General features: G+C 64.9%; 3 protein-coding genes across 5 annotated transcripts; all 3 read left to right on the plus strand.

Moving 5' to 3' along the window:
• Positions 1 to 1361: 1361 nt before the first annotated feature.
• Positions 1362 to 2842, plus strand: LOC120411546. The gene is made up of 2 exons (XM_039567594.1): positions 1362 to 1537; positions 1693 to 2842. Exon 2 carries the CDS (start codon positions 1796 to 1798, stop codon positions 2840 to 2842), a length of 1047 nt encoding a protein of 348 aa, XP_039423528.1. The 5' UTR covers positions 1362 to 1537; positions 1693 to 1795.
• A 1628-nt stretch (positions 2843 to 4470) lies between these two features.
• Positions 4471 to 6662, plus strand: EXOSC5 (exosome component 5). 2 transcript variants are annotated; one of them, XM_039567799.1, is made up of 6 exons: positions 4471 to 4621; positions 5037 to 5150; positions 5876 to 5997; positions 6093 to 6233; positions 6336 to 6390; positions 6482 to 6662. In XM_039567799.1, exons 1-6 carry the CDS (start codon positions 4495 to 4497, stop codon positions 6541 to 6543), a joined length of 621 nt encoding a protein of 206 aa, XP_039423733.1. In that variant the 5' UTR covers positions 4471 to 4494; the 3' UTR covers positions 6544 to 6662. The 2 variants fall into 2 exon arrangements, with proteins under 2 accessions (XP_039423733.1, XP_039423732.1); XM_039567798.1 differs by having other exon boundaries at positions 4474 to 4621; positions 6301 to 6390; positions 6482 to 6647.
• Positions 6663 to 7731: 1069 nt separating this feature from the next.
• Positions 7732 to 10175, plus strand: EMC4 (ER membrane protein complex subunit 4). 2 transcript variants are annotated; one of them, XM_039567764.1, is made up of 5 exons: positions 7732 to 7840; positions 7913 to 8012; positions 8421 to 8574; positions 9832 to 9992; positions 10096 to 10175. In XM_039567764.1, the coding sequence occupies exons 1-5, from the start codon at positions 7767 to 7769 to the stop codon at positions 10129 to 10131; spliced, it is 525 nt and encodes a 174-aa protein (XP_039423698.1). In that variant the 5' UTR covers positions 7732 to 7766; the 3' UTR covers positions 10132 to 10175. The 2 variants fall into 2 exon arrangements, with proteins under 2 accessions (XP_039423698.1, XP_039423699.1); XM_039567765.1 differs by lacking the exon at positions 7913 to 8012 and having other exon boundaries at positions 7781 to 7840.
• The last annotated feature ends 2218 nt before the right edge of the window (positions 10176 to 12393 follow it).

Genomic DNA, 12393 nt, shown 5'->3' on the forward strand with positions numbered 1-12393 from the left:
GAGCTACAGAGTGCAGAGCTGTTGTGCAAAACCTCTGTCACATGAAAACACCACCTGGGCATGCACACAAAACCCCCACTATTCTGTTTGAAGCCAGAATGTCTCGCAGTGCTAGTGCTGCCCCATTAAAGCCAGTGCCCAGTTAACACCCATCAGGTGCAGTCGGGGCTGGCAGCACAGGCAGGTGCAAGCACGAGTGTCACTGCTGTAGCCCCCCCATTTCGGCTCCCTCGGCACTGTCCCAGTTACAACAAGGTGGGGAAGGAAGAGAACTGGCCTTCAGATAGGGGTGACAGGGACCTGGGGTCGACAGCCGACTAAACATGAGCCAGCAGTGTGCCAAGAAGGCCAACAGCATCCTGGCCTGTATCAGGAATATTGTGGCCAGCAGGACCAGGGAAGTCATTGCTCCCCTGTACTTGGCACTGGTGAGGCCATACCTCGATTACTGTGTCCAGTTCTGGGCCCTTCCGTTCAGGAAGGACATTGAGATGCTTGAACATGTCCAAAGGAGGGCAACAAGGCTAGTGAAGGGCTTGGAACACAAGCCCTGTGAGGAACCACTGAGGCAGCTGGGGTTGTTTAGCCTGAAGAAGACTCACAGGTGACCTTACCACTCTCTACAACTCCCTGAAAGGTGGTTGTAGTCAGGTGGGGGTTGGTCTCTTCTCCCAGGCAACAACTGACAGAACGAGAGGACACAGCCTTAAGCTGTGCCAGGGGAAGTTAGGTTAGACATCAGGACAAAATTCTTCCCTGAAAGAGTGATAGTGCGCTGCCCAGGGAGGTGGTGGAGTCACCATCCCTGGACGTCGTTACAAAAATCCTGAACGTGGCGCTCAGTGCCATGGTTCAGTTGGTCATAGCTTGGACTTGATGATCTCAAAGGTCTTTTCCAACCTAGTTAATTCTGGGATTTTGTGATTTAGGAGTATCCCCAGAAGGCAGGGTGCATGTGCTTTCTGAGTGTGGTCAGCTCTGGGTGCCTTTGGGGAGCCCCATGGCCCTGCTGGAACCACTCAGCCCTGTCTCCGTGTGTAGCTGCTACTGGGGGTGGGCTTGGGGCTGGCGGTCCCCACCAGGCCCTCCCTCACAGGGGACCTCAGCCATGCTTAGGGACAAGACCCACAGACATGGATGCAGGTGGCTGAGAGCACCATGGAAATGCAGAAGTTGAACACAAGAAGCTGTATTTTCCTTCTCCCCCGATGCCTGTGGGAGCCAAAGTCCTGCTGCAATGTCACCTGCTGGTGGAGGGTGACAAACCAAGTGACTGACTGTGACATTACTGGGGGATGTGTTGTGATGTCACATCCCTCACTGATTGTATCTGGGCACTGGCAGGGCCAGCATGGCTCGAGCCTGGACTGCTGCCAAGGCTGCGAGGCCCGGACCATCAAGCCAGGCATCTCCTGCAGCTGTGTCGTGGGCTGGGGGCTGCCACTGGGAATTCCCTGCCGGTCCTGGAGCCGTCACTGCATGTCCCTAGCCCTGCCTGGTCTGGGCAGCCGGCACCGCGGCGCTTGCAGCACTGCAGGTGAGCTCTGTGGGGAACTGTTCCTCACAGGGTATCTGTGGGGTGGGCAGGGGGGCTTGGGGAGCAGGGATGGTGTCCTCGAGGGGCCTGGGCATTTCTTCCTCCCGTCCATGCCCCAGGACAGCCAGTGGCCAAGGCCTCTCTCCATCCTGCAGCACGTGCCACACTTTGGAGGCGCTACGGAATCATCAAGGCTGGAAAAGACCTTCAACATCCCCAAGTGCAGCTGTCGGCCCAGCACCACCTCCAGCGCCAGCAATGGGGAGCATCCTGTCCTTGCCTCTCCCTGCAGCGCCGCAGACCGCGGGCAAGGCCACGCAGACGGAGTGGAACTGCCCCGTGTGCCACAGCGTGCAGAGCGACACCGACGCGGTGCCCTGCGGCCACCGCTTCTGCCTGGGCTGCCTCCTGCGGCACACGGCCACCAGCCCGACGTGCCCGCTCTGCGCCAGCCCCCTGCTCAGCGCCCGCTTCTCCGTGCTGGGGCAGAACGACTTCCTGCAGTGCATCCTCAGCCCGCCCGGAGTGCCGCCGGGGCCCGCCGGCTGGGCACGGAGAGCTCTGTTCCGCCTGGTCCACACCCGCCCCGGGCCCTCGGCCCCGGCTGAGGCGGCGTGCGCGGGCCCGGAGGCCGCGGGAGGCTTCCCGGCCGACGAGTGGGAAGAGCTGCTGCACGGACAGGAGCAGCTCCTGGAGCCCGTGCGGCCCTGGCTGCGGCAGAGCCTGGACGCCATCTACGGCCCGCAGTGGTGGGAGGCCAGGCCGGTGGAGAGCATCGCCCTGTCCACCCTGTGCATCTGCGGCCCGGACAGGGAAGCCCTGACCCACATGCTGCGGAGCTACCTCGGGGAATACACAGCACCGCTGGTGCACGGCCTCATCCACGTCACCATGCACCGCTGCAGGAACGCCTGGACGCTGCGGCGCTCCCCGGCTGCCCGGCAGGAGCAGGAGGAGAGCCCCGTGGCCAGCGCCGGCCTCTCGGCCCCGCCGGGCGGGACCCGCGGCCCCAGCCCCAGCCGGGCTCCCGGCCCCGGCCCCGCAGGGCCCGGCGGGGGGGACCCGCCCAGCGCCCCAGAACCCGCCCGCCCCCGGGGTCCCGGCCGCTCCCCGGCCGCGCCCGCTCCTGCGGAGCAGCCCCAGCCCCGGGCCGTGCCGCAGGCGGCCGCGCCGGCCCCAGGGCCCTCGGAGCCCCGCCCGCGCAGGAGCCTCCGGCCCCGGCCCACCCGGCGCTCTCAGAGGAGGAGGGCCTACAGATACCGGCGCCCTTTGAGGTTCAGGAGGAGGAAACCAAAGACGAGATAAAAGGCTATTTCCTTGACACAGTCTCCCGCCCGCTTCTTCTGGAGGACTTTCCGTCGTGCCGAGCGTTGGCCAAGCCCCTACAGCCCTGGGAGATCCTGCGTGAAGCTGCGTGGAAGTGACTCCAAAGGGCTCGTGCCGAGAAAGATTCTTGTATCATGTTTTGCCAGCTGAGCTTCCCATCCCCTTTCTGATCCCTTCAGTCAACCCATTGTTGACATCTCTCAATTTCTGTGATGGGAGATCATCAGTATTCTCCAAGCAGGGACCTGGGAATTGTACGGGAGTCCCTGGAAGGGCAGGAAAACTCAAAAGGGCCAAAGATGTCCCCAGCTCACTCCCACAGAGGCAGTCTGTGCTGAGGCGTGGGGTTTAAGGGTGCCCTGGGCAGTTCTCACATGGTGGGATGTGGACTGAGACAGGGAAAAGGGCAGGCACAGGCTGGCAAAGGGAGAAAGCTCAGGTTGGGAGGGACCTGGGGCTTGGTGGGGCTTTTTCCCTGATGGCTCAAGGGGTTACAGAGGAGCAGCTGCAGGAGAAGAGGGAGGTGCTGGGAGGTTGGCACTGCCCTTCAGCCCCACGCCAGGCCCCCGGAGACAGCACCGGTGGGGTAGATCCATGTCCCGGGAAGCCTCTCATTCATGGCATGTGCTGGCCAGATCCGGGTCCCGTGTGCAGACACGTGAAAGAGAAGGGTAACAGTGCCACGGGCCAATTTCCGTGTCCGTGGGCGCACCCCGGGGCCGTGCCCGGCCAGCCCTGCCCTGCAGCCCCTCGGAGTCTCCCTGGCCCGCGTCCCACAGCCCCGGCGGAGCCGGCAGGACCCTCCTTTGGCCGTGGTCCATCTGTGGGATCACAGAACAGATCCCTGAGAGATTTTTCAAGCCGATGGAGAATGCAGCAGCAGGAAGCTCTGCCCGCTCCGCCAGCCCCGCGGGTGCCTGCCGCAGTGCCCGCGCTCGGACGGCTGTCAGCTCCGACCGGCCCAACGCCTGCCCAGCCCTGTGCGAGCCGGAACTCCTCAGGCCTTCCTCAAGGCTTCCTCACGACGGCGGAGCGGCCGCCCGGCTCCGCGCCCCCCGCTCCAGGCCGGCGGCGGGCGGGCGGCCCCGCACTGCCCCGACCCCGCCCTGGCCGAGCATTACCCCCGCTGTGCCCGGGCTGTGTCCCGGGCTGTGTCCCCGCTGTGTCCCCGCTGTGCCCGGGCTGTGTCCCGGGATGTGTCCCCGCTGTGTCCCGGGCTGTGTCCCCGCTGTGTCCCCGCTGTGTCCCGGGCTGTGTCCCTGCTGTTCCCGGGCTGTGTCCCGGGCTGTGTCCCCGCTGTGCCCCCGCTGTGCCCGGGCTGTGTCCCAGGCTGTGTCCCGGGCTGTGTCCCGGGCTGTGTCCCCGCTGTGTCCCGGGCTGTGTCCCCGCTGTGTCCCCGCTGTTCCCGGGCTGTGTCCCCGCTGTGTCCCGGGCTGTGTCCCCGCTGTGTCCCCGCTGTTCCCGGGCTGTGTCCCCGCTGTGTCCCGGGCTGTGTCCCCGCTGTGTCCCCGCCGTCCCCTCCCGCTGCCCGGGCCCGCCCCGTGTCGCGAGGGGCGCGCGCGGTCGCGACGGCCGGCGCTGATTGGCTGCGTTGCGCCCCGGAGGCGGAAGCGGCGGGGGGAGCGGCGGCGATGGCGGCGGTGGCGCTGGCGGCGGTGGCGCTGGAGGCGGCGGCGGGCGGGCAGTGCCGCTTGCGGCCTTTCTCCTGCGAGCTGGGGCTCCTCTCGCGGCCCGACGGCTCGGCCGCCTTCCTGCAGGGTGTGTGGGGCTCCGCTCCCCGGGGTCTCCTTCCCATTCCTTCCCATCCGACCCCTTCCTGCAGGGTGTGTGGGGCTCCCGCTCCTATCCCGTCCCTTCCCGTCCCTTCCCGTAGGATCTGTGGGGCTCCGTTCCCTGGGGCTCCCCCTCTTTCCTTACTGGGGCTGCTGTCCCCAGCCTTCCCTTTCCGGGACTCTTCTTCCCAGGCCGCCCCGGCTCCCCTTCCCGGGGCTCCTCATTCCTTCTCAGCCCTTCGGGCTGGGTCTGTGGGGCTGCCCGTCCCAGGCCTCCCCTTCTCTGCTTTCCGGGCTGCCCTTGCCGGGGCTCTCGTTCGCAGCCCTTCCTGCAGGATGCCGGGGGCTCCCGTTCCCGAGTGCCTCCTCCCCACCGTGACCTCTCCTCTCTGCGTCCCCAGGTGACACCTCGGTGCTGGCCGGGCTCTACGGCCCCGCGGAGGCCAAGATCAGCAAGGAGCTGCCGGACCGGGCGGCGCTGGAGGTGCTGCTGCGCCCCAAGGTGGGGCTGCCAGGTGGGAACCCACTGTCCTGTCCCTGTCCCAAAACAGGTTCTTTTCCCCAGAGCGCCACAGTCGAGGTATTTGGTTTATTTACTGTTCTTTAGTTACATTTTGCTGGGTGGCAAATTCACAAATGCAGCACAACCAAACCCCTTCACGATTTACACACTTTAGCAAACAGAGGCACTTGTGTTCATTTGCTACAAGTTACATCGTTCTCTCATTAATTACTGTTCTACGCTCTGTTGGGCAATGGTTCCCTCCCTCTCTCACGCTAATTAGTGCCACGCTCAGTCTTCCTCTGCTTTGGGCCGGGGGTTCCTCGGGTCGCGTGCCAGGAGCTGCCCCTGCCGGAATCCCCCGTTCCCCCCGCAGCTGATTCCAGCACAGCTGCTGAGCTCTCTTCAGCAGTTTCTCCCTTCTCCTGGCAGTTCTGCCAAACGTCCTTGGGGCCCATGAATTCTGCCCTGCCCGTGTCCCCTAGCAGGGAAATGCTTCTCGCCGGGCTTTGTTAACCTCCCCCAGGCCGAGACCATTGATGCCCGCCCAGCCCTAACCCTTAACAAGGCAGTTCCATCCGTCGGGAATGTGTCTTTCCAACGCCTGGACACTGCTGAGAGCTCGTTGGCCGCTCCGTTTCAGGGATTAAATCTCCTTTTTTGAGGCTGGGAAGTGCACAAAGCTTGAGCACCACAGGGGATTCCTGGGGGGACTGTGACACCCTCCTTGTTGTGCAGGCGTGATGGAGCGCAGCCGGGAGCAGCTGCTGCGCCAGACGTGCGAGGCCGTGGTTCTAGGGGTGCTGCACCCCCGCACCGCCATCACCCTGGTGCTGCAGGTGCTCAGCGACGCCGGCTCTGTATCCTTTTGTCTGCGGGGCGGCTCAGAGGGGTGGTCTGTGGGAAGGGGGCCTCGGAGCTGTTGGTGCTGCGGGGTCCCTTGACACACCCCCAGCTGCTGTCCTGCTGCCTGAACGCCGCCTGCATGGCACTGCTGGACGCAGGGCTGCCCCTCGCCACCCTCTTCTGTGGTGTCACCTGCGCCCTGCAGCTCGACGGCACCATCCTGCTCGACCCCACAGCCCGACAGGAGCAGGTGAGCCCTGGGGGGATGCCCAGCTCTGTGCATGCCCCCCGAGCCCTCCTGACCCCTGTCCCCACAGGAGGCCCGTGCCATCCTCACCTTTGCCATTGCCAGCAGCGAGAGGAAGGTGCTGATGGCCAACACCAAGGGCAGCTGCTCCGTGGAGGAGGTGAGGGATGCCCTGCGGGGGGGTTTTGGGGTGTGAAATTCCCTCGCAGGGAGACCCTCACACCCACGGCTTTACCCCTGGTCCTGCGCAGATGCAGCAGTGCCTGGCTGCAGCCCAGCGCGCCGCCGACACCATCTTCCAGTTCTACCGTGACTCTGTGCGCCGCCGCTACTCCAAGTTCTGACCTGGGGATACCCTGCAGGCAGCTGGACTGGCCTGGACCCCCACCACTGAGTAAAGGACCCTTTTTCCCTCCACTCTGCCTCTTGAGTCCTTCCAGTGCTGACAGGGGCTCCTGAGTGGGGCACACACAGGACAGCACTGGGCATCTGTGTCCTGGTACCCCCTGCCTCCCAAGACCCCCGGAGTGGGGGGCACACGGACGCACCTTGGGACTTGTGTCCTGGTGGGACACCCACCATGGCGGCTTCGGGGGTACCAGGCACGTGCTGGTACACCCACCATGGCGGCTGCCGGGGTACAGGCACGTGCTGGTACACCCACCATGGCAGCTTCGGGGGTACAGGCACGTGCTGGTACACCCACCATGGCGGCTCCTGGGGTACAGGCACGTGCTGGTACACCCACCATGGCGGCTCCTGGGGTACAGGCACGTGCTGGTACACCCACCATGGCGGCTCCTGGGGTACAGGCACGTGCTGGTACACCCACCATGGCGGCTCCTGGGGTGCCGCGCTCCCGCCGCGCGTGTGCGGGTACACCCAACATGGCGGCGCAGCCGGTACAATGGCGCTTGTTGGCGCGCTTTGACCTCCCGGGCATGGTGGCGCGGCCGGCCGACGCACGGCCGTGCCCTCCTGGGCGGGGCTTGTAGCGCCGCCACCAATAGGAAGGCGGTATTGGGAAGGGTCACGTGTTTGGGGCGGGGCGCGGGGCGGGGCGCATGCGCGGTGGTTGCCGCGGTGGGTGCGGGGCAGTACCGGGGGCACTGGGGGTGTGTGTGGGGCAATAGCGAGTGCGATGGCAGGCGGGCTGCAGCGGGCAGCAGCGGGCATGTGGGCCGGAACAGCGGGGCTCCATGGGGCTCTGGGGGCAGTAACGGGGGCAGTGGGGGACAATAAGGGGGTGGAACGGGGTGGTGGGGGGGAAGATGCGGAATGGGGGTGTAACCGGGGTGCTAACCCCTACCGAGAGAAAATAGTTCAAAAAACCTAATCAAAACAAAAAACCACCCACGCGAAGCCGTGCCGCCCCCCACTACAGAAAAATCTTCGGTAACTCAAAAGAAGCCGCGGTAGAAGTTTGGGGAGGGGGAACACGAAAGAAGGGGAGAACTGCGTGTGGGGGGTGAGGAGGATCCGCTCCTGCCCCCCACGTGACCGCGCACGTGCCTGCCCACGTGACGCGGCGCGGCCATGGCGGCGGCGGCGGCGCTCCGGAGCCGCCGGTTCAAGTGGTCGCTGGACCTGGGGGCGGCGCCGGGGGGACGGTGAGGCCCGGGGGCTCGGGGGGGAAGCGCCGGGACACCGGGAGCTCCCGCTCACCGCCCCGCTGTCCCCAGGCCCCGCGGAGCCGCCGAGGGCCGCGGCCCACTCGGGTTTGCTGACCGGCAGCTGGGGGAGGGCGGCGTCCACGAGAGCGACAAGATCCTCATGGAGAAGGTGGGAGGGAGCGGGGGACGCTCGGCGCTCCGCGCGGGGTGGGCTCTGTCCCGGCCCCGTCACGGCCCGGACACCTCTGCAGGGGCGGTCACTGCCCACGGGGGTGGTCCCTGGCCCGGGTTCCCCACACTCCGTCCCGCCCTGGGGATGGCTCCGGCCCCGGTCCCTCCGATCCCGGGTCCCCGTGGGGGCGGTCCCTGTCCCAGATGTGCCCGACACCGCGGACAGCTGTGGAGGGACGGTCCGTGCCTCAGGCCCCCGTGGGCGGCGGTCCCTGTCGGTCCCGGCTCCCCGTGGGGGCGGTCCTTGCCCCGGGTCCCTCCCCGGCCCCGCCTGAGGGGCTCCCCGCGCTGGGTCTGCCCAGTGCCGAGTCCTGGCCCATGCCCGCCCTGGCCCCTGTCGTTGCAGCGCTGCTGGGACGTGGCTCTGGCGCCGCTGAAGCAGATCCCGATGAACCTGTTCATCATGTACATGGCCGGCAACACCATCTCCATCTTCCCGGCCATGATGGTCTGCATGATGGGCTGGCGCCCGCTGCAGGCCCTCATGTCCCTGTCTGCCAGTGAGTGCAGCCCCCGCGCGGGGACGGCCACGGAGCCCCACAGCCCCCGGGGTGTCCCACAGCCCCCGGGGTGTCCCACAGCCCCCCGAGGTGTCCCACAGCCCCCCAGGTGTCCCACAGCCCCCCCAGGTGTCCCACAGCCCCCGAGGTGTCCCACCGCCCCCTGAGTGTCCCACAGCCCCCTGAGTGTCCCACAGCCCCCCGAGTGTCCCACCGCCCCCTGAGTGTCCCACAGCCCCTCCAGGTGTCCCACAGCCCCCCAGGTGTCCCACAGCCCCCTGAGTGTCCCACAGCCCCCCCAGGTGTCCCACAGCCCCCTGAGTGTCCCACAGCCCCCGCAGGTGTCCCACAGCCCCCCGAGTGTCCCACAGCCCCCCAGGTGTCCCACAGCCCCCCGAGTGTCCCACAGCCCCCTGAGTGTCCCACAGCCCCCCCAGGTGTCCCACAGCCCCCTGAGTGTCCCACAGCCCCCGAGTGTCCCACAGCCCCCCAGGTGTCCACAGCCCCCTGAGTGTCCCACAGCCCCCCAGGTGTCCCACAGCCCCCGAGTGTCCCACAGCCCCCCCAGGTTTCCCACAGCCCCCGAGGTGTCCCACGGCCCCCCAGGTGTCCCACAGCCCCCTGAGTGTCCCACAGCCCCCCGAGTGTCCCACAGCCCCCGGGGTGTCCCACAGCCCCCCAGGTGTCCCACAGCCCCCCGAGGTGTCCCACAGCCCCCTGAGTGTCCCACAGCCCCCCCAGGTGTCCCACAGGCCCCCAGGTGTCCCACAGCCCCCTGAGTGTCCCACAGCCCCCCAGGTGTCCCACAGGCCCCCGAGTGTCCCACAGCCCCCCCAGGTGTCCCACAGCCCCCCAGGTGTCCCACAGCCCCCTGAGTGTCCCACAGCCCCCCAAGGTGTCCCACAGCCCCCCAGGGTGTCCCACAGCCCCCCGAGTGTCCCACAGCCCCCCCAGGTGTCCCACAGCCCCCCGAGTGTCCCACAGCCCCCCCGAGACTCCACACAGCCCCACAGTCCCTCAGCTGTCCCCACAGCCACCCCCAGCCCCCTGGGTGTCCCCACAGCCCCCCCCGTCTCCTGTAGCCCCATCAGCTGCCAGATGTCTCCCACAGCCCAACAGTCCCCTCTGCATCATTCTCCTCTGCCCAGCACTCCCTCCATGATGCTGCCCACCCCCCATGAGCCCTGGTGCCCCCTGTGCCAGGTCAGCAGCCTGGGAGTCGCTGACAGGCACCCCAATCACCTCTGTCCCCTCCAGCACTGAAAGCCCTGGAGAGCTCCAGCCGGCGGGCACTGCAGGGCCTCGTGTTCCTGGTGGGCAATGGGCTGGGGCTGGCACTGGCCCTCTACAAGTGCCAGGCCATGGGGCTGCTGCCCACCCGCCCTTCCGACTGGCTGGCCTTCGTCACCCCCCCGCAGGTGAGCCCGGGGGTCCTGGGGACACCCCACAGAGCCAGGGCTCCTGGGGTCGGACACCAGCGTCCCCCCACTCACCCCCTTCCTCTCTCCTCTCTCTCGGCAGCGAATGGAATTCACTGGGGGGGGCCTGATCTTGTGACCCCCTGCGCCCACCCACCAATAAAGGCGATGGCAGGATGGTGACATCATTTTTGGGGGGAATTCCAAGGGTTTGGGGACTCAGCCCAAGGCAGCACTGGGTTGGGGTGAACCAAAAAGTGTTTATTGGGCTGTAGTGGGAGCACTGGGAGGGCACTGGGATAGCACTGAAATCTGTACTGGGAGTGCTGAAGTGCAGTGGGAACCTTGGGACCTGTAGTGGGAGCACTGGGAGCCCTGGGGTCTGTGCTGGGGAGTGCACTGGAGCTACACTCAGAGCACAGGACCCATACTGGAGGGCATACTGGGAACACTGGGAGTGTACTTGGGGCCCATACGGGGACATCTGCGGCCCAAGGCTGGCTCTGTACTGGAAGCGCTGGGTTCATACTGGGAGCAGTGGGGATCACGTCAGGATCCTGGTTGGACTGTAGGTCATGCTGGTGTCATGCTGAGAGCACTGTGGCCATACTGGGATCCTCCTTGAAGAGCTGTGGCTCAGACCAGCATTGTACTGGGAGTGTTGCTGGTGTGTTGGAAGCACTGGGCACATACTGGGAGTGTGGCAGCCCATGCTGGGATCGTGCCAGAAGACCTGTGGCTCAGGCCAGCGTTGTACTGGGAGGACTGGGCCCACACTGGGATGGTGGTGGGTGTGCCCGTGCTGCTGGTTTCTGCCACATTTCACCATTTTACTCTGCTGTTTCCCCATTTTGACTGTTTTTCTCACCACTTGTTGCCCATTTGTGCCCCATTTTTGCCCTTTTCCCTTGTTCTTTCATACATTTTTTCCCATTCTTACAGTAATTTCTTCCACTATTGCTCCCAGCAGAGCCCAAACCTCTGCCTTCCAGTATGGGCCAGTGCCTCCCAGTACAGCCTAGTGCCCTGTGCAAGACTTTTGGGTGTGATCCAGGACTCCAGGATGATTTTAGCACTGCCTAGAGCCCAATCCCAGTATATCCCAATCCCAGTATATCCCACCAGTGCCTTTCCACACCACCCCAGTCTCCCCAGTGGCACCACAGCCGTGCTGGGGCCCTGGGATGGGGCAGGGCACACACCCCTCACTCAGCCGACCTGGCTGTGGCTTGTCCCGGATGTCACCGGGCGTGCTGGCCCAGCACAGCACTTGATGGGCACGCCTCCTGTGTGAAGCCCCGTGGCCAGTGGAGCCCCACCCATTCCCACTGGGCTTGCTGCAGGCTGGTTTGATGCCTTGAGAGGCCACCTAGAAACAGAGACTGGACAGGAGTAAGGGAATAAGGCAGGGATTTGTTTGAAAGGCCTTCAAAGGTACCCCTGGGGAGCCAGAGGCCACTGCCCAGATGGACCCCAAGGTGGACCCCAGGTCACAAGTTCTTCACACTTTTATAGGTTTGGTTCATTTGCATAGCAGGGTGAATTCTCCAATTAAAGCTTCAGTTAATGATGGAGTTCCCCCAAGCTCACCTCCCTCTTAAGATGTTGGTTTACACACTTTGGGCCCAGGAGGGTCTGGGTGTCCCTGGAGAGCAGGCCCAGAGAGGCTTTGTTGTGTCTGCCTGGCACAGAGAGCAGAAGTGAACAGGCCACAAGGAACTGCAGAGTCACACACTGGGAAGCACAGGATTTGAAAAGTATGAAAGTTGAAACCTAAGGCATCACATCCAGGCTAGAAAATCCCTCCCAGCCCGTGGAGTCCCAGCTGTGCCCAATGCCCACCTTGTCCCCAGCCCAGAGTGCCACCTCCAGCCCTTCCTTGGACACCTCCAGGGATGGGCACTCCAAACCTCCCTGGGCAGCCTCTGCCAAGGCCTGAGCACCCTTTCCATGGGGAAATTCCTGCTGCTGTCCACCCTGAGCCTCCCCTGGCCCAGCCTGAGGCCGTTCCCTCTCCTCCTGTCCCTGTTCCCTGGCAGCAGAGCCCGACCCAGATGGCTGTCCCCTCCTGTAACCAACAATCAGTAAAAATGAACCTCCCTAGCAGCAGTGCAGCATTAAGAAGCAGCCGTTCTTCATTCAGCTGCAGGAGTCAGGGGATGTCTCCTCTGCAATACCGTGTGTGCTGAGCACACAGAAGGTCCTGTTCATAGGCTGTACATCACATGCATGCTCACAGCTCTTCCCAGAAGAAACACGCATGTGGGAACCATTTCCCTGAAGCCATTAGCACACATTCCCTCCTACCAGCACATGTACTCTGTCCCAGGGGTGTCACTGGTGGTCCCTGAGGGCCAGTGACCCCACAGTTGTGTCTGACCACCTGGTGAACTGGTGCTTC

The sequence above is a fragment of the Corvus cornix genome, chromosome Z (genome assembly GCF_000738735.6).
Source record: "Corvus cornix cornix isolate S_Up_H32 chromosome Z, ASM73873v5, whole genome shotgun sequence".
Taxonomy (NCBI): Eukaryota; Metazoa; Chordata; class Aves; order Passeriformes; family Corvidae; genus Corvus; species Corvus cornix.